Genomic DNA, 27,725 nt, shown 5'->3' with positions numbered 1-27,725 from the left:
TTTGGAAATGTTTTAAATTAAATTTTTCTAGGAAATAAGTTTTCTGAATCATGAAATTTAAATTAAATACAAACTGTGCAAAATGAGATAGACATGTGGAGAGCCTGTGATCTATGGAGACTTAGCATATTCTGAAATATATTTAGGTCATACATTATTTTAGAAAAAATATTGCAGAAAACAATATCTAATTAATTCTGACAAATAAAATAAACAAAAACATTTATCATTTGATTTAAAGTCATATTGATGTTAAAGATTATTCAATTTGTACACTTGCAATTTTTATTTTTAAAGCACAGTAACATTAATACCAATCTCTCAAGGTTTTATTTTCATTGATAAATTTGTTACTTCGAAAGTGAAAATAAAAACCTTTGTATCATAATAGCCTGTGACATTGTTTAAAGATTACAGCCCTTTTATCAAATCTGCAGTTCATTGGACACACATAGGTAGAATAAAGTCTCCTTTTTACACTTCAGCAAATCAATGAATAGTTTATATTCAACTTAATTTTAAGCCTAACACTACATCAGTTAATGAATAACAAAATTGTCTTTAACTTCATATGACTGTAGGTGTTTATATCAAATGAAATCACGTGCGTTATAATTTCAGGTTTTGTGTATCAATGGTCACAATATTACATGTTTGCTTTTAAATCAATGACAACTGAAGATGTAACATTTCAAAATCTCCTATTCTGTCAGCGTAGACTTAAAATTTTAATCTCTAACAACAATAACACAACAATGTAATTTTCATAATGTTCTATACACATGATCTATAAATAGAACACAATAACAAGTGTCTAGTCCTGTGATTATAGTATTTATATAATCACAGGGAATGTCTCACATTATTTTGGCACCATATATATATATAGCAAATAGCAGTGACATTTTCTTCACAACCTTAATCATAAAAATCACAACTTTACATAAATACAACAAGTATGATCACAAACAAACAAACAGCTTTCACAATCATGATTCAGAATACAGATGACTTTAGCATTAAGCAAACATCTGTCATGGCCTGTTTTCTGGCTTCACCTATGCAATGTGTTAGATTTCCAATCGGTTTCAAGTGTGGTTATTGGTAATGGTATATCAATGGGCCATACGGTTTATTGGTATATCAATGGGCTATATTTTCACTCAGTTCCAAGTATGGTTATTGATTTATCAGTGGGCCATATTTCCGATAAGTTACAATTATGGTTGTTGGTATATCAAAGGGCCATATTTTCACTCAGTTTAAAGTATGGTTGTTGGTATATTAATGGGCCACATTTTCAATCAGTTTCAAGTATGGTTATTGGTATAGTCCATGATTTGATGTGTCTATGATCACATAACATTTGTACTTGAAGGTTTGTCTCTGTCAGGAATAGTCCAATCTTCTTGTATGGGACTGTAGCCACATCATTCTATAAAACAAATATATAACAGTCTTATGATATACATACGTATTTCAATGTCTTTCAAGAGACAGATTCTTAACAAAAATCTGACAAAATAAGTCAAATAAATATATAAAATAACCCCCACCCCTACTTTCACACTGCAATTAGAATTGAGAATGGAAACAGGTAAGATATCAAAGAGACAACAACCGGACCAAAGAGCAGAAAACATCCAAAGGCTACCAATGGGCCTTTAGCAAAGTTAGAAGAAGTGTATTTATCATCTCCCCTTTAGCACATAAGACAAGAGATAATATTCCTTCATCTACAACTACATCATTATGTAGTGTTCTTTCATATGCAAAGTTTTATTTATCCATCTACCTGAAATTATAGGACCTACTCTTAGAACATAGCTATCATAACTCTTCAAGATTTTCAACAATTCTCTAGAATACAGTTTTGAAGCAACTCTTAAACCAATCATAAGTTAATGTCAAGTTTTAAATGAAATTTTCCAGTTATGTTTAATTTCCTTATACATGTTATATGTGATAGAAGTGATAATACTGAATTACCCATTAAGATTAGAAGGCTCTGATGCCACCTTGGCTTTGAGAGTTGTCTGGAAAGATGTCATAGTTAAGTTTAAATTCCTTATTTGTGATAGAAGTGATAATACTGAATTACACATTATGATTAGAAGGTTCTGATGCCACCTTGTCTTTGAGAGTTGTCTGGAAAGATGTCAGTAAAGTTTAAATTCCTTATTTGTGATAGAAGTGATAATATTGAATTACCCATTAACATTAGAAGGTTCTGATGCCACCTTGGCTTTGAGGGTTGTCTGGAAAGATGTCATAGTTAAGTTTAAATTCCTTATTTGTGATAGAAGTGATAATACTGAATTACCCATTAAGATTAGAAGGTTCTGATGCCACCTTGGCTTTGAGGGTTGTCTGGAAAGATGTCATAGTTAAGTTCAAATTCCTTATTTGTGATAGAAGTGATAATACTGAATTACCCATTAAGATTAGAAGGTTCTGATGCCACCTTGGCTTTGAGGGTTGTCTGGAAAGATGTCATAGTTAAGTTCAAATTCCTTATTTGTGATAGAAGTGATAATACTGAATTACCCATTAAGATTAGAAGGCTCTGATGCCACCTTGGCTTTGAGGGTTGTCTGGAAAGATGTCATAGTTAAGTTTAAATTCCTTATTTGTGATAGAAGTGATAATACTGAATTACCCATTAAGATTAGAAGGTTCTGATGCCACCTTGGCTTTGAGGGTTGTCTGGAAAGATGTCATAGTATCTATCAGCTGTTGACGTTCTTTTCCCTGTTATTGGAAAAAAAAAGATTAGGATGTTAAATTATCTAGCATACATATATTTTATTATAGATTAGAAAAAATGTGGTAGGAGTGCAAATGTGACAATTCTCCATCTCAATTTTTCAAAGTAAACCATTATAGGTCAAAGAAGGGCCTTCAACACAGACTTGGCTCACACCGAACAGCAAGCTATCAACAAATAAGGTTTAATTTAATATTTATATTGCTGGTTATCTGACAATACAAAATTTAAAATTAAGAAAAACTATTTGATTTTGATATTTCATATTTTAGCCTTTTTTAAATCTAATTCTCTTCCAACTTTAATAACTTATGAGGGAACTATAGACCATGAATTATATATAAATCTATTCATACTAGTGTTTTTTGAATGACTTTCAAATATAAAAAGTTCACTTTAAAATAATTGTATCTTCATAATTATAATGTCTACGTTTCCTAAATGGTATAGTTACTGGTCCAAAACTTTGTTTATTTGTTTTGAGAGATACCACTAAACAATAGTAATAGTATAAGGCATACAAATCTGCTCCATGCATACATAAATTGCTTCAAACTTTACCTTAATTGAAAACAATACAAATATTTCAAACAAAATAAGCAAGCCTAAATTAAAAGGTAAATCGTGAAATCTATTGAGATTTAATTTTGAGACAAACCTTTCCGGTGCTGAGTTTATTGATTGCTGTCAGTATCTGTGATCGTGACTGTGTATTTGATATGCCCAATTCTTTTAGATCTTGATCAGTTAATGTAAGAAACGCTTCCATATCAACCTAAAAATAATATAAATAAAATTAAGAGAAAAAAAAAATGTGTTTAAGCGTTTCATAAAATAGGAATAAAAAAAAGGATAAAAACAGTGTGATATTCTACAATTCTAACTTGATAAATAGTGCTTTTCAGCATTATCAATTTTTAATTGCTTTGGTAATAGATGACAAACTAAAATTAATGAATTAAAAACCAATTGCATATGAGAACAGGCATTAAAGGCCCGTAGATACATTTATATTCCTACCTTGGAGTAATCTTTTTCCATTTCTATAAAGTTTGTAATTATAATAATCTAAATTACCTCTTGTTCTTCAAATATTGGCTGGTATTTTTCTAATGACAGTTTGGATAGAATTCCTGACAACTCTACAAAAAAAATTCAAAGATTCATATGAAAAGATGAAACTGTGCATAAAGTATAGACATATTGTAAAGTATAGACATATTGTATAGATAGATATTAGATGCCTTGCTATTGTTTTTATGTTAAGCTCCGTCTTTTGTGTTATTTTGTTGCCATCTAATTGACATGTTTCAAACATCTTCTGTTTTCAATTAAGTTGTTACTTATTCAGGCAAATATTTAAAACAGGAATGTAGAAGAAGAGAAAAACAGAGAAAACAAGAATGTGTCCTCAGTACACGAATGCCCCACTCGCACTATCATTTTCAGTGGACCGTGAAATTGGGGTAAAAACTCTAATTTGGCATTTAAATTAGAAAGATCATATCATAGGGAACATGTGTACTAAGTTTGAAGTCGATTGGACTTCAACTTCATCAAAAACTACCTTGACCAAAAACTTTAACCTGTAGCGGGACAGACGGACGGACGAACAGACAGACAGACGGACGGACGGACGAACGGACGCACAGACCAGAAAACATAATGCCCCTCTACTATCGTAGGTGGGGCATAAAAAATATGAATTTACACTAAGTTGTAATAATGCATATAAAATAATATTCTTAGTAGCTGTTTTTATGTCCAACCTACGATAGTAGAGGGGCATTATGTTTTCTGGTCTGTGCCTCCGTTCATCCATTCGTTCGTTTGTCCTTCCGTGTGTACCGCTTCAGGTTAAAGTATATTTGGTCAAGGTAGTTTTTGATGAACTTGAAACATAGTACACATGTTCCCCATGATATGATCTTTCTTATTTGAATGCCAAATTAAAGTTTTGAACCCAATTTCACGGTCAACGTGAACATAGAAAATGATAGTGTGAAGTTCAGGTTAAAGTTTTGGTTAAAGTTTTTGGTCAAAAAAGTTTTTGATGAAGTTGAAGTCAAATCAACTTGAAACTTAGTACACATGTTCCCTGTGTAATGATCTTTCTAATTGTAATTCCAAATTAAAGTTTTGACCCCAATTTCACGGTCCACTGAACATGGCAAATTATAGTGCAAGAGGGGCATCCGTGTACTATGGACACATTCTTGTTTTTAATATATTTTTGAATGGATTTTAATATTTTTACAAAGGGCCTTGGTGGTTCTCTCTAGGAACTCACGCTTCTACTACTAATAAAATATTGTTGCCACAAAATAGCCACTAACTGAAAGTGGCATTAAATACCATTCAAATAATTATTAAAAAAAAAAGCCAAACTATTTTGGATTACTGACAATAGTCTAGATGTTTTTGCACTACACTTCAGATGTTTTGTTGTTCAAAGAAATACTTACCAGCTTGTGAATCATGTTCTTCTAATGAACCTAATAATGGGTGGTGGTCGTCTGGATACTGTAAATATACAAAATATATTGTTAAATAAATAGAGAATGTGTCTATTAAATGGCCACAGATGCCCTCACACGTAAATATGCATCAGTCAATGTACTAATTATTGACAGTTTCTTTTCTTTTAAAGTTAATGATTTATATCTAAACATGTTGTCACTAGAAATTGTTTGCATGTTTGAGTGCTGTCATTGTTCAATATCAAATAATAATTACGGATGTTGTTGTTATTTGTTGTTTTAATATTCAGGTATAAAATAGTATCATCTGTGTTTACTTAACCTCATATATTCTCTATAAATACTATTACTTTTTAATTTTCAGACATCTATGCAAACTTTACTCACTGTTGGGAACTATATTTTATTGTGTTTTCTTATCCAAATTTGAAATGATACAATACATTATACTGTGAGCAGAGTAGCATTGTGTATGAGCTCATGAAATGTGGATAACAAAAATTTAAGCTAAATTCTGGAAATGAAAATGGGACAGATGGAAAGACGAACAAGGATAAAAGTTAAAGCCCCTTTTAATGCATCTTTTGTTTTATTATAAAAATCAAAATAATTTATGAATTGACATTACTGTAAGATAATTAATGTTGGTGTCTTCTGTAGTAGTGATAGTGTTCTTACCTTTCCTGGTGTAGGTGAAGGTGAGGGTGTTAGTGTCGATGTTGTACTCTCTTTAGAGGATGTACTGCGACCATGTGATCTAATTGGTGTGACAGAAGAACTACCACTTGTTGAACTGTTAGGGGATGTAGTATTAGACGTGAACACAGCAGATATAGGTGGTTTCCTATAATGATCAAAAAGTCAATTTAAAAATAAGACGGTGTGGTATGATTGCCAATGAGACAACTCTACACAAGAGAGCAAATTAAAAAGAAATTAACAACTATAGGTCACTGTACGGTCTTCAACAATGAACAAAGACCATAACACAGTCAGCTATTAAAGGCTCTGAATGACAATTGTGAAACAATTGAAATGAGAAAAGTAATGGCCTAATTTATGTACAAAATTATAAACAAAATACAAATGTGCTAAAAAATTGTTCCTTTTCATTAAAAAAAATTAAAGATCATTGGGTAATTTTCAATGACTGTGATAAAAATGATAAATTCAATAATAAATAAAGATTCTACCACTGCATTGAGTGTAATACGATATTTATCCACTCGAGACATTTGAATTTTCAAATTTAAAACTCTAGGCTTGCCGAGCGTTTTAAATATTCAAAATTTGACCGTCAAGAGTGGATAAATATCGTATTACACGAGATTTGGTGGTGGAATCTGTTTCTCTGATGATTTTTAAACAATATGCAGACAAATTCAATACTTCTTTTCAAATGATCTGCAAAAATATGTGTTCTTTCTATGTAACGTCATCAGGCATGGTCGCCTTTTTTCGTGCCGTCACAATAGGAAATTCAGAGGAAAGCAAGAAAAATCGACGTGATAATTGAATTTTGACCAATGAAGAACTGAGATCAAACGATCCACCTGTTGATTAAATAAAAATAATCAACATGCCAGGAAAGGGATAAATCGTGTAAGAATTAGAGAAACAGCATTATATAGTGTCAATACTACAGTGGCAGTGTAAATCTCAATATTGTACTATCATTCTGGGAAAATTCATTCAGGGCATAGATGTAAGTTGACTGGTCTACCATGAAGAAGGGTTCCTATTATTAACTCTCCTCTACACATGTAATTTTCACGTTTCTAATCATAATGTAATAATTTTATCCTATATGCACCCTTAAATGTCAATTTCAAATCCAAATAATATGCTCATTGGTTCTATTCAAAGTCAATATATCTAAAAAGACTTGTTGAAAGACAATTACACCATTTGCAGCAACCTTGGCAGTCTTGGTGGAGGAAGTCAGAGTACCTAGAACATGTAGAGAGAACCATACACATTCCACAGAAAACTGACAATCATTGTGGATTTAGGGTCAAAAGCTGGGTTTGAACTCACAACATGATAGGCTAGTGATCACTGTAGATGAACTACTCACACTACTGGACCCACAATGTCTAACAAGTCAAAAGTTAAATGACATGATATTGCAATTTACTGCCTAAATTAAAGAATCTCTGAAAAATCAATATCTTTTAAATTGTAATGAACTCTTTATAAGTATAAATACTCCTCCTACCTTGGCATTAGGTTTTGTCTGGTCGGTGTGTATGGTTGTACAAATATTGGTGTTGGTCTGTTTGGAGTGCTGGAAGACTCCGATGAAAACAAACCATTATGATAGTCAGCTGTAATACAAAGACACAAGTGTAAACAATATTTTATTATGAATTATATTACAAGTACATTTTATATACACATTCATAATTAGGATTCAGAAACAAGCAACAGGTGCTTATATTAAGATAATATGTACATGTAGAAAGATATAAATACATGTACACATAGATAACAGATACATAAATTTAACTTTGACATAAAATGTAGTTAGGAAATAGGTGAAATGAAACTATAAATTTCTATTTCCAGTTTGCATGTCTCATACGATATGGCCATATATATATATGATGCTGCCAAGGACAAATAAGATTTATCTAAATCTGTATGCAAAGTTAAGCAATGCTCTTTAGCTTACTTATGTCTTTCAACTAGTTCTGAGTGGTTTTTTTTAATACAGACTCAACTGCATTGTACAATTGTTGTGCAGTTTCCTATTTATATACATTTGTATATTTAATTTGTCTAAATAACAGCCCAAAAATTTAGATCTGTATGTTTGTGTTAGAATTTTTTTTGTTCTTCTCTGGCTGCGGGATTCAAACTTATGCTACTGAGAAATCTTTTACTTTCATGTTCCATATCCTTACCGCATGGTATTTTGACCCCGGGTTCACTTTTTAGGGGTTTCAAAATACCATATGACACCGGTATAGCAAAAGTGAGAAAAGCAAGTAGGTTGAGATGACTTATGATAATCTGTGTATCACTATTTATAGTGTTGTCAACGGTTAACCGGTAAATAATCATGTTTTCTTTAAAATTGTCGACGTGGTAATTAATGTGACAGATCAATTGTCCAGTATATTGATTGCTAATGGTAATCCAAAAATATCAAATTAATTAGATCTTGTCTCTCAGCTCAGGGCAAGATCTTAAGGACACATTTTTTTAACAGAAACTTTAAATCAGTAATACAATTAAATTTTACGATGTACTTCATTATTTCATTTTTGATCTAATATTTGTAAACCTACATCTGAAAGTGCAATCTCCGTCGTGCAAGGCTTTGTCATACTTTATACGAAAGGCTAACTCAAAAATTGTGAAATCCAAACTAATGTGAATGTAAACGGTTGAATGTAATCAATGTATTCTTGATAGTACGAGTAACATGCTTTATCATTGGTTGAATGTATCAATGTATACTTGATAGTACGAGTAACATGCTTTATCATTGGTTGAATGTAATCAATGTATTCTTGATAGTACGAGTAACATGCTTTATCATTTCAAATTGAAAAACTCCACATTATTTGCGGAGACAATAAAAGAAAGTGAAAGAATCATCAGTTTCAGACATATTCAATTCTACGAGATGAAGAAGTTTTTTTTTGTTTCAATCTGAAGTTTGTACAAAAGCCACAGTTGATACGGTGTATTTGATTATTAAAAGTCAAACTTTGCCAGGAATCTTCATAGACCAAAGGACAAACTTCAATTTATTGTATTATAAAAACGTAAATGTATGACTTGGATGGAAGGTTGTCACATTGACACTCATACCACATCTTCTTATATTTATGTGTAGGGTACTATAGATAAGGCCTTCAAACATCAACTTAGACTATTTGTTAACCAGTTAATTGGTCGAAAGATTATCCGAGTAACCGGTTAGACAAAAGTGTACAATTTGACAACACTACTATTTTACCTATGACAACGATGTTAATTTCATTGACAATGGCACTTGAACTCTTAGTTTCTAGCGGTAATTTTTCATATCACTCTACTGTGCCGAGAAAGGAAACTATTTGTCAGTAAGATCAAAGGAAAATTCCATAAAATATTGATATTAGAAGATTATCAATGCTTTTTCAAACAAGAGGGTGTTATCTCATGGAATGGCAACAGCACTGATATGATTTTTGGCAGAGAAACATTCGAGTTTAAAAGACCATTGATAATCTGTTTATTGCTGTTGTACCTATGACATCCTTGATGTTAACATTGACAACGGCACATGTGTTTGTAGTTTCTAGCAATGATTTGTTAACATTGACAACGGCACATGTGTTTGTAGTTTCTAGCAATGATTTGTTAACATTGACAACGGCACATGTGTTTGTAGTTTCTAGCATTGATTTGTTAACATTGACAATGGCACATGTGTTTGTAGTTTCTAGCATTGATTTGTTAACATTGACAATGGCACATGTGTTTGTAGTTTCTAGCAATGATTTGTTAACATTGACAACGGCACATGTGTTTGTAGTTTCTAGCAATGATTTGTTAACATTGACAACGGCACATGTGTTTGTAGTTTCTAGCAATGATTTGTTAACATTGACAACGGCACATGTGTTTGTAGTTTCTAGCAATGATTTGTTAACATTGACAACGGCACATGTGTTTGTAGTTTCTAGCAATGATTTGTTTACATTGACAACGGCACATGTGTTTGTAGTTTCTAGCAAAGATTTTCTATCTCAAGCTAGTAGCATGATATGAAAAATTATCAAACAAAAAGATGTTTATTTTGACTAACATCTAATGATTTTTTTTGTTTATAATTAAACACCACCTGAATGTCAGTACATAAACTGTTTAATTAACCTTGCCATACCAACCAGTCAAAGTTCCTCTGCTACAGGGATAGCCTTATAAGAGGTATATTATAAGGCTACCCCTTCGGCTGTTGTCTGCTCTATGGTCGGGTTGTTGTCTCTTTGACACATTCCCTATTTCCATTCTCAATTTTATATACTGTAATACATGTTATTTCCTTAATAAAAATTAAATCACCTGAACTACTTGTGGTACCATTAGTAAGCCTTGACGAAGACCTTGCATGGATCATTGGACTAGCACTCATGTGGGTGTGAGACCTGCCTCCTAGCAGTGAAGTCTAAAATTACAGATCAGTCACATTTTAAAAGTTATACTGAAATGACATGGTTATTTTTGTAAATAACTATCATTTGATAAATACAACTTTCATAAAATACTAAATAATAATAAATCTTAATATTCTACTTAAAGATGCTATTATTTTCTAAAGGTCATATACTTAGTACAAAAACCTGTTTGCAACATATATATATTAATTTCATTGTTTTGTCCATAAAAGTTTAAATATTACTGTATAGATACCAATAAACCTAAACTATATCATGAGGCTATGTTTTATATTTTGAGACTCAATTCACATCTGATTGTGTTACTTACCACTGAACTAGACGAACCAGGCCCTCTAGCACTGACTGGTTTCCTGGTGGAACCCGCTGTATCTAGAGCAAAGCTTGGTGGTGGTAGAAATGGAGGTATGACTGGTTTCAAGGTGTCATTTGACATGTTAGAGCTGGGAGGATTTATATCCTAAATAGAAATAATGAAAAAAAATAAACAATAGCTTATACAGATAGAGTTTAAAATAATTGATGTTAATTATGATATATCAGTTCAATTAGGACAGATTCTTGGGTAAAGGTTAAGTTTGAACCAGATAAACTGATTTTACAGAACAAGTATTCCACTTTGTGAAATTACTCTAAAGACTGAGCAATCTTTATAGAACAGATTATACACACAGTAATGTCCCCCTCCCAAATTTAATTAAACTATATTAGATTTATTTACCAGAGTATACACAGTAGCACTTTGTTTATTCTCCAGTGCCATCCCTGTATATGTATTTCCATAGTTATTTACTGATGGAATGGATGGGGAGGACTGACTATGTTCCATGAAGTTGTTCATCTTTTTCACCGGCTGCAAAGTAATTAAAAATATTAAAATTTCTTAATAGAAATATATTATCGCTAAGCCTGACAACTTGGCATATGGATAGTACTCATGATACTTATTCTTCATGTTATTTTTGAGACAGCTAGCAATTAAAATTATCAACAATTTTAAATTTTCCAGGAATATTATATCTAATTTAGTTCTTGCGATAAATAAAAACACTTTAAAACACAAATCAATCAAGCAATTGCTTGCCCTACATGAAACAATTTTTTGTTAATATGATTATCTTAATTTATCTAATGTTAAAGACAACCTAAATAATTTTTCTAATCTGACCAATTTTTTATATGATTGTTGTCTTGCTCTGTCAAGTTTTCATCTTTTTGAATGTTTATTCAGCCGTTGTGTGTTACAAAAGAAAGCTAACAAGAACATCACAAAAAGTCTGCAAAAATATAACACATACCACTTTAGGACTATTTGTACTTTTTAATGTGAGATCCTGGACGGACGTTGATTTCTCTGATGACATCGACACAACACGATTAGACAAATTTAACGTTCTGCCAATCTTAATATTCCGAAATCTGTTGGAAAGTCTGTTTAACCAGCCCTGCACAAAAATCATATAAAAGCAGTTATACATCAATAGCCATTAAATTATTAAAGGTCACATAATACATAAACAACTATACTATTAATTCAGATATTACTGTAAGGTTTTTATGGGAATAATACAACTGGGTGAATTTTTAAATAATAAGAACTCACATTTTGATTCCTTATTCATGTTATTTACATGTAGCTGTTTGCAGCTTTTTCTAAAATCGTTTCAACTAATCTCAAATCTTGGTTGGTCATGTCAAAATAGCAACAATAAATAATATCAATAATTTCTTAATTCACAGTAATATATCTCTTATATATTTCAAACATGTTCAATATTTCTATGTTAAGTATAAATTGGTTTTTGCAATTAATTCATGGAATTAAATGATCCAAAACTTATTGAAGTTCTTTAAGGTATTATTTTCAACCACAATATTTTCTGCACATTAGAATTATGTAGTAATTGGCTATGTAAACATATATAAATATGCCAATAACAAATGTGGAATAATATAAACTTCTAAATATTTTCATTGCAGAATTCAAATACAAATACAATTATGGATTTTAATTACATGTAAACATTTCAGAGAATAAAGTTGAGACTTAAGCTTTATTTCAGAGAAGCAGGCAATTTATTTTAAGTGTGTGTAATAATATAAGATTTAACCAAACAAATTTTGCTTTTGAAGATTATAAAAAAAGTGTGTTCATCATACACAGGTTCCCCTGCTTGTACACACGCAAGAGTCAATGCACTTACTCAAAACTTCTATTTTTTTTATGTGTGAAACTTAATGCCATTTGTTTCTGTATGTTGTCATTACAGCTCTTGGGTTTGAATGCTCTCATTATTCAGTGATAAACAGTAATTGGGTAACTGGAGAAGGTGAAATACAAACTTGATCTGTGTATGGTTGCATTAAGCATGGTGTATACATATAAGTTACAACTGGTACCATTGTCAACATATATTTGTTCCACCTAACAGAAGTTCCAATAGAAACTTTGTTATAAACAACAGAAGTTCCAATAGAAACTTTGTTATAAACAATGTCATAATATCTATTCCTGTTGGAACAAATATTCTATACCATTTATTCTGTTAGGAACATATACTGTAATATTTATTCCTGTGGAAATAATATTCCAGAATATATTTTCCTTTTGGAACTTATATTATGAAGGAACTTCTATTCTGTGACACCATCTGGTTGTGGCAAACTTAAGTTAGAGAATAGAAACCTGTCTGGATGTATGAACAAACAAGGGTAACACTTATGTCTCTTTATTTAACAGTGGGGGCATAAAAATAATGTAGTTAAAACCACATTTGTTTTATGCAACCAAATAGAACCAATTCAGACTTACCTTAAGTCCACTCTTTGGTGGCTCTTCCATGCTGTGAATTAAATATAAAGAGATATTAGTTAAACAGTTTATTTCTTTTCCAATTCTATATTATTAATTGCTTGATTAAGACTATGCAACCTTGCTAAACTAATACATTTTGTAACATCCCATTAAGTACTATAATCATTTATTTATTGAACAGGGACTTATTTTTCATTCAATATTTCTTTTTAAAAGTCAATTTGAGGACTTTTCTATGAACAATTAGTTTATAAATATTTTGTGTACATGGTGTATGTGTGTTCCATTATAATTTTTTTGGAATAGAGGACAAGTCTCACATTTCTTCTAACCTGTTATCTAAGCTCATACAATTCTATGTTTGCCTAATTACCTGATATCAGTGAGTGATGAGGCGACACCATTTTGTTTTGCAGTGACTTTCTTGCCTCCTTTCTCTGGACTACCAGGAACAGCTATAGTTTTACTTGCTAACTTTCTGACTAGTTCTGTGTCTACATCATCTATTAATAAACAGAAACATCTTGTTATTCCTGCCTTTACACATATCAATCAGTAAATTCATTTATTTTTGTGTACATTTAACATGTTTAATATAACAATTGTTAAATGATGGCCAAAAATGTGAGATTATCTATTGCAAATTCAGGAGATTTTGCAAACAATTAGTGCTAAAAATTTGAAATGCATGTTTTTATTTGTGACTTGTCACAGTTTTGACATTAATAATGACAGAGCAAAAAAAGCTTTAAGAACTTAAATTGTTCTCATTATGTTTTTTGTTTTGTAACTCATTGTTTGTATGGTATTGTGAATTTTTTGGATGTTATATAGTTAATTCCCTTACAATAGGGACCCATGACACATATAATACTTAGGAGAATTGAAAACATTGATGTGAATTGAATGTGGTAATGTCTTTAGAGATAATGTGTACATGTAGGACTTGGTCTTCACTGATGTTTTGCCTACCTATTAAGGATGCCATATCAAAAGCTGTACAACCATTGTTGGCCTGAATCCGCACATCAGCTCCCTTGTCCAGTAAAAACATTGCTATGGATTTCTTCCTATAAAGGCAAACACAGTATAATTTTATTTTTAAACTTATATTGAAAGTTTATAATGTTTTTGATGTTACCTGAAACTCATATTTAGAATGATAGATCATTTATTGTTAAATCTCATTCCAACACATAATGGCTACAAGACAACACCCGTGACATTGTGGGTCTGTGAATTAAAGTATCTATTTCTGTATAAGCCTTACTTTAATCAGGATTTTAAGTATTGGTATTGTCATATGATAAAGTCATGATGATTATAAGAAGCATGGTTTTTCTCTACTTTCAAAATCTTTCTGTTAAAACCTGTTGACCTGGAACTCATACAAAAATTGAAATAACCCATGTTTCTGGCCATTACTAACCCATGATAAGTGGCCTGCATTAACGCTGTCCAACCACTAATTGTATCTTGTTTGTTGATATCACATCCTCGTTCCACCAGTAACTGAGCTATCTCTAACTGTCCAGTCATGGCAGCAAACATAACAGATGTAGCACCGTCATGTGGAGAACAAGCATCTAACTGACTAGGATCTAGATCTAGAATAGATCTCACTTTTCTTAAATCACCTAAAAAATAGTTTTTAATTAAATCAATTATTATTCATAATAAATATTTTTATAAAAATGTTTCATTCAAAAAATAAATCAAATAAAAATGCTTTGAACAGTATACACTTTTTCCTTTGTTATGTAAGGCTGTTGATAATATTAATTTGTTTTTGTTTCCTTTTCCAGTTTGATGAAGTACATGATGAAGCAACACTAAAACATATGCATTGTTGTTTTTCTGCTGCCTGTCAAATTTGTTATTTTTTTCATTTTATTTTAATAAATCAGGCGAAAGGCTGCCTTATTTGAACTATTTAACATGTGGACATGTCAGGGCATATACATAACATCATGTACAACAGTACATTTCTATACAATCAAGATCTAAGATGACTGTACTGTATCAGGGTTCTTAATAGGATATTATGAGGGCGAGTCCTGTCCTTGAAGTCAGAAAACTTTTGAGTCATTTTTTTGTACTCATAATCCAAAATCTATGTACTATCACATTTAGGGACTAATAATATACTTTGGATTCATTACAATTTGCTGTATCATTCCAATATCACATGTCCGTAATTTATAATCTTATATGTGTATGTAAAAGCTTTGATAATTGTCGAAGGACTGGTGGACAGCTGTCTCATTGGCAATCATACCACATCTCCCTAATTTATAATCTTATACATGTATGTTAAGGCTTAAAAGTATTTGTACCTTTTTTAGTTGCATCTATTATGTCTGGTTTCTTCTCATCAGATTCTGAAATACAAAACATATATCCATGAATTGATGTATTGTTATCAGCTTAACATGCTAAAGCCCAAATGTGTACACAGGTCAAATCAATAACATTTGGCATATCCTCATCAGTTTTGTATGACCCATCAGAAAAGTGTGCGTGTAATGTGAAAATTAAAAAATGTCAAATACATTCAAACTGACATAAACCATGTAAACACACTTGTACAGAAATGGCTAAGTCAGTTTTCTAATTATGCTAATCACTTTAGGGACTACTTTGGATTCATTACAATTTGCTGAATACAATTTCCGTAAAATTTGGTAGATACAGGTCAAAATAGAATTTAAATGTTTAAAAAATACACATTTAATATACCGGAACATGATATAGTCTTGTATGTCTTGTATACAGAAAAACTGTGGAATAAAAAGTACATTAAAACACATATATTTTCCTCTTACCACATGAATTACTAACAACGACAATAAATGAATCCACAGTAATTGGACATACAGTATTGTTTGTTGGAATACATGCATGTAAAACAAGTTTTCATGCCCAGTCTTTTATGTTCTTTTAAAAAAAAAAATTCACTATTTCAATTGGAAGTGACATTCAAGAGTGTAAAAACATAGTTACAGATATTTGTATATTTTGATTATTTATCATGTTTATTGACTATGGAAGGAAAGAAACAGATTTTTTTTTTTCAAAAATAACAACCATATATATATACAATCATAACACTATTGTTTGTTTAAATCTAGTCAGGGTATATTGAGTGGAATGAACTGTTAAGTGTTTGAATTAACTTAACAAACTGTCGATACCCTTCTGACCACAAAAATGATAAGGAGTGTTGACCGATTTTTCTTCTGTCAACAAAGCATAACAAACATCTACTTGCTTTCCAACACCTAGTTTACATTGTCTTTAAAACAAATATGTCTATGGTCATCTGCAATGAGCCATAATAATAAACAGGGCTTGCACTGGAGCAGAAAAGTTGTGTCTGTTACATGTATGTCGTAGGAGTTCAATATTACTACATGTACAATACATGTACATAGTACCAACTGAAAGTATTAAAGATACAAGTTACAACTATGCAATTTCTTTTTTTTTCTCATATTAGCATACTCCAAAAGCTTAGAAACCCTGATAAAACCATACATCTTCTATATGCATACCCTCATGTCATGTTAGGATGTATGTAACAGACACCTCCAAAAACAACTTTCTCATTTTTTTTTCACACCATGCACTTTTTATATTTTTAGTTATATAATTACCGGTATTTATCTTATGACACTAAACTTCTTTCAATTTTTTTTTATGATTCAGATAATGAATGAGTTGAACAATTTTATTATCCCCATATTTCTTCACAGTAAATTTAACCTGGGTGTATTCATAAACTAGTCTATTTGAACTGTTTGACTTATAAAATATTAATTAAAAAATAATGGTGTACAAATTTTTACACTAAATTGAATCAGCGAACAATGGATGTATATGTTCCCTACCAAGAATGATTAAATTGTGTTAAGAGCAAAATCAAAACTAATTTAATCTAAATAAAGCTGTCATCAAAAACTGAGTGTACTGTACACAGTATATAATATATAGATAATAAAGTGTATTGAATTTTGATCTTTATCAATATGTAGCATTGTCTGTTTAAATCCATATCAAAATGTGATTTGTGTCAACAGTGAGGTCAAAATGTTTACCCATTTAAATCTTATTAACATGTAACCCAAGTAGTTTTTCTTCAAATCTCTTGGTTTTGACAGTTTTCTTTATTTCTCAGTCTAAAATAATTTTTTCAGTCTATCTCAAAAGATTACAAGTTTTCCAAACTTTGGACTATTTGTGAATGGTCCAGCGACAACTTATAAAGTGTTACCACATAATAATATTATCAACATCAAATTGAACAAATGATACAATAACATCATATTCCTTTTTAACAATAATTGGATATAAAACTATGTGTACATGTACCCATTGGGAGGGACTCACCCTATATTTATATATCATTTAATTCATTTCCAATGACAATTAAGAAATTATAAATATATTATTGTAAAAGGACTTTTTTTGTGACATCAAGATTTTGCCTTTATTTTTGCAGAAATTCTGGACTATCATGATCACTTAACTGGACTCGGGATTATTGATCAAATATCAGTATCCAGGAAAGAATGCTATATTTTTTGGAGAAGGGGGTTGACCTAAAGAGGGTTTAGGATCTTAACCATTCATAATTAGAATACTGAATAAAAGCAAAAAGTAGAACTAGTTATACCATAATAATGATCTGACTCATGGTCATGATGGTAACATATAGTAAATACAAATTTTGAATGCAACGACTTACGTTATAAGGTAATATGATTGACAATAAAAAGTATTCTAATGAGACGAATGCAGACTACATGTACAAATATTTCATAAACAAATACATATATGTGTGTACTTATTTTTTTATTTTCTGAAGTGGACTGTTTGTTTTCAATTCATAATTTTGAATAAATATTTTAATTCTTTTATACTTCTTTGATAATGGTACTACATGTATTGTAAAATTTATATAATGACATGATTTATATTTATATAATGGGTTAAGAGTTCATAGTCTAGTACATGGAGTTCAGAACATGTGTTTCTTAGATGTTTTTTTTCAGTATTTTTTTTTAAAGGCATGCATATATCATGTATATTCACCAAATGCATGGCAGTCTAATTTTTCACTCTTTCCAAAAACTTTCTAGAAGATCGCATTTCATCAATGCAAAATCATAATTGATTTATGACGGGTTCAATTTCATTTCTGTTCAACAATGCCAACAAAAAGGTTCAGATTTTTATAAGATATACATAAAATCTGACATTTTTTCACCTTAAACTTATGCCTGTGAAATGTCAACGCACATATTTTGACTACGTTAAATTACCAGATCTTGATCGTTGATATGAACTGCATTGATTGGCTGTGAACCATACTACACTGATTGTCTACGTTGAGTAGATATATAGAATCACAACTCCACAAATAAGGAACTGAACAATATAAAATGTTTGCACTATTATTGCAGTGCATTGAATATAAACAATTATGTCGCATTTTTATGAATAATTTACCAGGTGTGTAGTCGTCATCTAAAAACTTCATTGTCTATAAGATATATTTTATTTCGTTCATTTTGAAACTCCTTACTGGAATTATTGCTTCCTGATCAAAGACTGATAGAGATATCGATAATCTACAATTTTCTATGTCTTAATATAAAAAAAGAAGATGTGGTATAATTGCAAATGAGACAACTCTCCAAAAGAGACCAAATGACACAGAAATTTAACAACTAAAGGTCTTTGTACGACCTTCAACAATAAGCAAAGCCCATACCATATAGTCAGCTATAAAAGGCCCCAAAATGACAATGTGAAACAAATTCAAACAAGAAAACTAATAGCCTTATCTATGTTCAAAAAATTAACGAAAAACAAATACGGCACACATAAACAAACGACAACCACTGAATTACAGGCTTCCGACTTGGGACAGGCACATATATACAGAATGTGGCGGGGTACATATATAACAAATACAGAAAAAATTCAGTTATGGAAGTTGTTTTCAAATCTTGTTCGTAAAGCTTTGCCTACAGTGTTTGTATTTTTCCCAAGTAAAAAATCCTGATTAGTGCATACTAAACATTTCTAAAGGAATTGAGTGCAAACCTTGGCTTCCAAAATTATAATTACCAGACATAACATGGAAAATGATTTTTGTCTATTTGATGTTTGGTTGAATAGACACAAAAATGTTGGTTACGTTCACATAATTACAGGAAAAATATATATATAGGTTTCTAGTTGCTCTTTTTAAGGTGGTACCTAACACTACAGGGAGATAACTCTGTAATATCAGTTAAACGTTTTAATTACGTTGCCTTGTAAAGGCAATATATATATAAAGCTTCTCAATGATCAAAATTAGTGTTTGTCAAACTGCTATATATAACCAGTGTAATTTTTCTGATAAAACGCTTGGTTCAAATTTTTGAATTTTTTATATTTTTGTTTAAGGGTCAAAGTAAATACTTTATCAAAATTTTATGAAAATTAAACGAGCCAAATTAATTTTAGTGAAAGTGTTGGGTACCACCTTAAATGATGTTTTCCAAGTTAAAAAAGAAAGATACACTTTTCCTGTGGATTAAAATTAAATGAAGTACTTTTATCGTGGACTTCTTAAACTACCAAACATGTAGCAGATTTTGGCAGAAAGGCACCTTCAATAAACTACCAAACTTGCAGATCAATGATGCATTGGTTCAGATTGACATTTTTTTAGTTTAGTTCAATTTGTAATGGTTGCTTCAAACATCTAAAGAAAGTGAAAAGTTTGATGATAGAGAATTAGAGTAGACAGGAAGTTATGGTCAGTTATTACCTACATTTTTTTGGTACATAAATATACTGACTCTTTTCTTCAGCTGCTTGTCCAATGCACTTTAATCTTAAAGGGTAATTATCAGGAGAAAATTGTACTTTTAATCCTTTCTAAATAATTACAAAAAGATGTTTGTAGTTTCCTGGTGGAAGTACTATTACAAATTAAAATAAATATTGACTATACTGATCAAATTGTACATGTTGTACAACAGACATTTAAACATGAGGCCACTATATATGAATCATGTACATTGGGTGTGAATATCAGTGTCCTGTAAACAGCAGGGCTAGATGTACTTTTAAATAAATGTATAAATAGAGAACGGTTATCACATACGTCAGAAACACCATAAATTAATATCTATTCTTTGTTCTTCATTTACAATGTTTGTGTTGAAGCCAATTAAAGGGCCCAGACTAAATTTGCAGAGTTGATTTGAAGAGAATTTCAATATACATATTTAACAAATAAGTGTCCACTAATATTCTTTTAGCTTACATTGTACATGTACATTTGGTTATTTCCTTTCCAACACTTTTACAGCATTTTAAAATCCCATGGTGTTATCTGAAATTACTAGGGTGACCACAGCTGACCCCCCCCCCCCCCCTTTTTTTTAAATATATATCAAATTAACAGCTTAAAGACGACTATAACTAAATTCAAGGAAATTATATTGATCAATTTAGAAAGCAAACTTGATTTAATTGACATACAAAGATATAGTGAGATGTGGTATGAGTGCCAATGAAACAACTCTCCATCCAAGTAACGATTTGTAAAAGTAAACCATTATACATGTTGGTCAAGGTACGGTCTTCAACAATGAGCCTTGGCTCACACCGGACAGCAAGCTATAAAATTAAATTAAGGCCCCAAAAATAACTAGTGTAAAATCATTCAAACGGGAAAACCAACGGTCTAATCTATATAAAAACGCTTATGAACTACATAAACAGACGACAACTACTGTACATTTGTACATCAGATTCCTGACTTAGGACAGGTGCAAACATTTGCAGCGGGATGTATCAATAAACATTAATGAAAACATGAATGAATAAATTGGTTAGGTTTCAATTGTATATATATATGAAACAAATGCATTCCATACATAGGACATTATTTATATTAATACAAGCGAAATATTTCATGTATTCCTGACTTTATTTGTAGTACTTGTTTTCAGAATGAGATCTGATAAACTTGTGTATAAAATCACAATTCAATGTATGTACTTTTTCTAGTCATCACAATTAAATTAAACTTAACCAAAAACAGACCCAGTATTGAACGACTATCCAAAAATACCTGGGAGTATCTTGTTAATCAATACAGTTATCAATTCTTTATACTGTTACCGTAGGTATATTAAAAAGAAAACACAGGTAAACACTGAAGCTGCAAATATCACAAGATACTATCACATGGTTTCTATAGATTTACTGTTGTTCAGATCTTATTGTTCAAGTCTATTTAAATGTACCCATTATGTTAAAAGTAATTCAATACTACAAATCAAATTCTTATACGCTAAACTGAGTTTAATGTTTCAAATCTAAATAAGAACTTATGCTGTCTAGAGATTTCTATAACTTAAATGTGTGAAATTGGGAAATCGGTTGTATATTGACAGTTTTTTTGTTAAAATCCAGTACAAATGCACTATTCACTTCACAAGAACAATATGTGATGAGAATTATCTTACTAGCAAATAGTTATATATATATAATTATACATTGTAGATCACATAAATCTAATAAAACATTAAATAATTATTTCAATATAAATGTTACATGTACTATCTATATCAAGAATGCCCCCCTCTGCTCACAATTTCTAGCTAGAATATTGTCATGCTTATACATGTAGATGTGTATCATTCAAAAAACAAATCAACCTCTACCCGGGGGTTGGAACCCTCCCTTTTTTGGAGGATTAATGCATTTGAATGGGGACATGTAGTTAGAACCCGCCCTTTGACCTGGGTTAGAACCCCCCTTTTAAAATGGCTTGATCCACCCCTGATGTACATACGTGTACATTTATAGGTAATCATTATAAATTGTACCCCTTACCTTTAAAAGTTTTATTTGTTGTTTTCCTGTCAAGATAACTGGCAACTTCACTTTTTCCCATAGCTGTTGCCATATCTAAAGCAGTCCTATTATTTATAGATGTAAGGTTGGCATCAGCACCACTTTCTATGAGAATCTGAGCAGTTTTAAGGTGTCCATTTACAGCAGCTAGCATTAGTGGTGTAAGCCCTGTTGATGCTGTTTTGTTATTAACATCACATCCACGGTCCAAAAGGAAACGCAATACTGCATCATGTCCATGTTCAACAGCAACTAGAAGAGGTGTGAATTCACACATGCTCCCATTCCCTGAGTTATTCAAATCAATGCCAGCCTCGACTAGCTTTCTGACCACCTGTATGTGACCACCTCTGGCTGCAAGTGTAACTGCTGAAATGCCATACCTAGTTTTAACACTAATATCTGCCTGTCTTTGAAGCAGTGTTACTACTACTTCATTGTGGCCATTGCGACAAGCATGCATCAGTGGCGTCCATCCAAAATTATTTGGTTGATCTAATGCTGCCCCTTTCATTAACAGAAGTCTTACAATGTGGTCATGGCCATTAGCTGCAGCAATCTACAAAGTCAATAAACATTAAATGTATTTTGAATTTTAAAAAAAAGGGTAATGTCATGAATGTGTCAAAAATAAACACAGATGATGCCTCCACTTGCATATCATATAAAGTTACATGTATAAAGGGACATAACTGATGACACTACCCAAATATGTACTAGATCTGGGTTTTGCAGTAATATTAAGTACAATATTGTGTATAAAGTTCATAACATTTGGTTGAGACAAACTTAAGTCAGAGAACGAAAAACAAAAAATTAAGCAATTTTTCCATTTATAAACATGATAAAGGTGCATACATCATGTACCGGTACATGCAACTCTTGAAGGGTTAAAGTGACACTTGACACCTGATCTGTGGTTAGTCGTAACGGTAAATGGCATTTTGTATAGGTTTCAAAACATTTGCTTGAGGCAAACTAAACAGTGTTCCAGCTACATGTACATTTGTAGGTTTTCAAACATGTCAAAAGGGAAGGGAGCCAATCATGAAAAGGGCACTTTTGCACAATAAGCAGATTGATACATTATTTCAAAAACAAATGAAAAAGGGCATGTCAAACATTGGATTATATTAACTGCAGGGGTTTCAGCTAGGAGTATCGACGGGGGTTAGGTCTCTTTTACCCTATAAATGAAATTGTAACGAAAATTTCACAACGTTTTAAAACTGGAATTCATTTTTATGAACATGAAATGATTAAAAAAAATGTCTATTCTAAATTTTATTAAGAGAAGATAACGTGTACTTTTGATTTATAAATGAAATGAAAACAGGAAGTGACAAGAGGATAATAAATAAAGAATGAATCAGGATTCCTCTACAGATTGGTTTGTGTTTAATGTAAACATGTTTAAATAAAGGCAAGACATGTAAATTATCATTTTTTAAAATTCAGTTGTTCATTAAACAATGTTATAAAACATATTTGTCTCTCTGGTTGATTTGATACTAATTGATTTTGTATTTTACACTTAAGAGTCTATTAAATTTATAAAGATACATTCACACATTCGCAGTTCATGATCATGATGATAAACATGATAAAGAAAGCACATGTTTGAATCTTGATTTTTTTTTTTAATGCAACATTTTGAATAAAGTTTTCCCGTCATCTTTATAATAGAAATTGTCAATAGATTTCAAGAAAGAAATTTGTAAAATATGATGAAACTATATTTAAATGACGAAACTCTGTCAACCGAGCTGAAAAGTGATTGTGTGAGAAATTTTGAATTATATATGACAGTGTTCTTCCCAGATATTTCATTTAGCATCCTTGTAAACATGAGAAATTGAAATATCTAGCATCACATCCATAACATCTAATCTACAAGAAAACCACTTCAGTCTGTTTTCGGGGGACAATAATTTTGTTAAATTGACGAAACTACAAAAATTTCTACAAAAAAAATAAACTGCAAATTGCCATCTTTTGAGAAATATTAAACATGTTGAAATTGAAATGCTGATCATGACTGACCGAATTTAATGAGAAAAATTAATATAGTCAATTATGGGGTTTAAATAACGGATAAATGACCCATCTGATGTTGATAAGCAGAATATCTGTAATCCCAACTTGTTACACCTGCTGTAAATGAACATGTACATGTAAGAATAAAGGCATGGACTTGCCATGAAAGAGCAGGGTGTCTTAAAAATTGCACAGGGCGTCACTTGGGGGCGAAAAAGATCAAGCTGAAACACTGGTAAAGTGTGAGAATGGAAATGAAAAATTTAGATTTTTTTTTCCATTTAAACATGTCATGCAAGTACAATGTATAAGGGCATAACTCTAGAACTCAGACTAAAGCCGCTAAAATTCAAATAAGACCTGTATTTTCATGATTTTGTAGTTATCAGCAATGAGCATTGTGTATAAGTTTCATAACATTTGGTTTAGGCAAACTAAAGTTCGATTTATCAGTTTGAATGTTCCTCTGGTCAAATGCTGGTATCTTTCGTCCCTCTTTTTGACATGTTTGAGAAGGGAAACGAAAAATTCAGCAATTTTTTTACATTTGGAAAGGTGCATAACTTTAGAATGGTAAAAGTGAAGCTGCTAAAATAGTTGATCTGTGTTTTGTTGTAATTAGCTTCGTGTATTAAGTTTCATAACATTTACATGTAGTTGAGGCAATTCAAACTAATGTTAGAAAATGGAAACAATTATTATCAATATAAGAGATCAAGTTTTAAGGGTTATATTGTATCAGTTCTTGGGATCATATTTATATTTTGGAGGTTCTGGTATCAGGTACATTCACGCCCAATACATTTTTGCACCCTATTCGTTTGCACCTGCCACTTTGCCCCCGACGTCCGTTAGCACCTTACTAGTTCTCACCTAATTTCAAATCAAAATTCAGGTTGAGTTATTAGATATCTTGATCATTGTGTCAACTTGCTTCTCAACTTGCTTTGGTGTAAATACTAAATACATGTAAATTTTGTATGAATAAAATATTGAAGATTTTAAATGAATAACACGAAAGTTAATTGTTCTAAACAGCTTGGCCCTTTGTAAGGCTTTGATCTCACTTTATTTTGAAACAATAAATTTTTTTGGCAATACACTGACCAAATACGATTAACATGAATATGATTAAGATTTATTCAACATAAAAAAAACATTGTCAGATTCCCACTTTATACTGAAACAATGCAAAAAAACATTTACAGCAATACACTTACATTTTGTACCATGCTTACCAAAACTCTATTACAAAGTTTTCAAACACAAAACCAACAATATGTACACGTGTGAAAGTATATGGCATGTATGGTGCGAACAGACTTTGAGTGTGGATGTGTAGGTTGCAAAATTGATTGGGCCAGAATGTGTTTTGGGCGAACAGACTTGGGAGGTTCTGGGGTTAATCAACTTTAACTGATCATGTTGATGACAGTGAAATGACTAGGTCTAGGGTGTAGTTGTCTTGTAAACAGACTACTCATATTCATTAGGGCGATTTATAGTTATCCTGGACCACCAGATGGATGGTATTAGGCAGCAACCATTTGATTTTCTGGGGGGGGGGCTATGGATTTTTTTGGAAAAAAAAGTTTGTTTCTAGTTTTTGGAGAAAAAAAAAGTTATCTACGTTCATATCCGTAGATATGGATATTTTAACACCCTGAAGTACCACAGTACACCGTGAGGCATACCCGTAGATATGGATATTTTAACACCCTGAAGTACCACAGTACACTGTGAGGCGTAGCCGAAGAGTGTACAGGGTAATGAAGGGTGTTAAAATATCCATATCTACGGATATGAACGTAGATAACGAATTTATCCCCGGTCTTAGTCTGAATCGGGCGAGTTTAATGGAAATTCCGGTACAAAGTGTAATGCGAAAACAACGGTTTTTTCATTATCTAAAAAAGTTTTATTGAAATTTGGAAATTTTACATATTTTTTACGGGGTGTAGGGTACTACCTTTGGTAGAACCCTACAGGTAGTCAAATATAAGACGTTTTTAATACGGCGACAGAGAAACTAGATTGAGTCAAATTTGGCGCTCAATGTTGTGAGCGTTACGCCATAGATGGTGTGACGTCAACGTGGGTAATTTGCATAGCATGTCAGTAGTCCCATTCCTTGAAAATGTGGCAGTCAAGTGATGCATTTAATGAAATGAGTGTAAATGATCGGCATAATAGGACAAAATTGTTAATGAATTAAATATTCAATTACAAACATCATGGATAATCTACAGATTTCAATATTTCACAAGGAACAATCATGGAACTAATGAAAACTTGTGTGAAGTTCCCCGGGATAATGGTTAGCAACGTCCGGGGATATTGAATAGCAACATTTTTATGGGTTAAAATTGATAGAAAAACTTCACTCAAAAAGTGGAAGAGTATAGTGCTAGTATTAAAATGAGATGGTGGTGAGATAAATCCCATTTGAATCATACATGAAAATTGACATATCTTTAATCTGGGCTAATGATTTTCACTGGAAATAATTGTATACCTGTAGGGGCGTAGTTTCATCGTCGTCAGTGCTATCAACCCCCACTCCTTCGTCGAGCAAAGCCTGAACTGAATGGCCATCACCGTGTTCGCAGGCATGGAGCAACTGACGGACGCGATCCATAACTATATCACGTCATCTTGGTTTATTTATGTTAGTTCCTGAACTTGTTATATATATAATTTAACTCCATTTTGTTAATATATTCATCCTTTTCGAAATAATGATTGTTTTTTCTCACTCAAAGAAAATACGATCACCAAGTCCACCATCTTGGTTCCGCTCATTACGTCACAAGATTTCTATGCTATGCTTGAATCACTTTTAGATTGTAGAACTATCACGGGCTTACTTTTTCAAATACTTAGGCCTATTTTGCATTTTGCATATTCATTCTGAACATGAGAATATTAATCAGTGATATTAATAGACACAAAAATCATGTAAAATGTATGAAAAAATATAATGTGCAGTTAGCCCTCCTGTGTCCGTGTGCCAAGATTCGTATGGTTAAATGACAGATACAATATGCAAAATTTTGACAAAGGCACGTGATTTAGTTTGTTTAATTTTCATCGAATGAATAAAATAAATATGTACATATTGTCATAGGCCGGTTTTTGCAAATTCAGTAGTTTTGTTTTATTGGATAATTTTTTCTTCAATCTATCCATTTAGGGGGAGATAACTCAGAAAACTGTACAAAGTACAATATAAGTAATTAAGTAAGTAACTTTTTATTTATAGTTGGGCATGATATGTACAATTCAACAAGGTAAACATAAGCTCTGTAGAGCTCTTAACCTACTTGTCTTCCATGTCTTCCCTAGTACCAAGTGTCTACCAAGAAATAAATCCCTTCAGCATGTTCAGCTAGATATATAGAACCGAGGGCAATGAAGAAACCAATGTGAAAAACTATACACTGAATATCACAAAGGCATTATATAAATACAAAAAGCTTGCAGTTTGAGAAATCTTAGTAGGCTATAGAATATAAACATTCAGC

At 31.5% G+C, this 27,725-nt stretch overlaps 1 protein-coding gene across 1 annotated transcript; it reads right to left on the bottom strand.

Annotated features, from left to right (window-relative positions):
- On the bottom strand, positions 1–27,047 carry LOC139523020 (ankyrin repeat and SAM domain-containing protein 6-like). The gene is made up of 18 exons (XM_071316751.1): positions 26,717–27,047; positions 22,144–22,723; positions 15,573–15,617; positions 14,666–14,873; positions 14,209–14,306; positions 13,610–13,739; positions 13,234–13,264; positions 11,720–11,866; positions 11,143–11,274; positions 10,732–10,881; positions 10,309–10,411; positions 7,466–7,574; positions 5,926–6,091; positions 5,233–5,290; positions 3,845–3,909; positions 3,426–3,542; positions 2,660–2,751; positions 1–1,435 (listed from the first exon to the last, which is right to left on the bottom strand). The coding sequence occupies exons 1-18, from the start codon at positions 26,837–26,839 to the stop codon at positions 1,390–1,392; spliced, it is 2,400 nt and encodes a 799-aa protein (XP_071172852.1). The 5' UTR covers positions 26,840–27,047; the 3' UTR covers positions 1–1,389.
- Positions 27,048–27,725: the final 678 nt, after the last annotated feature.

The sequence above is a fragment of the Mytilus edulis genome, chromosome 5, assembly GCF_963676685.1.
Source record: "Mytilus edulis chromosome 5, xbMytEdul2.2, whole genome shotgun sequence".
Classification (NCBI taxonomy): Eukaryota; Metazoa; Mollusca; class Bivalvia; order Mytilida; family Mytilidae; genus Mytilus; species Mytilus edulis.
This window is presented reverse-complemented; position numbering and strand designations above follow the sequence as displayed.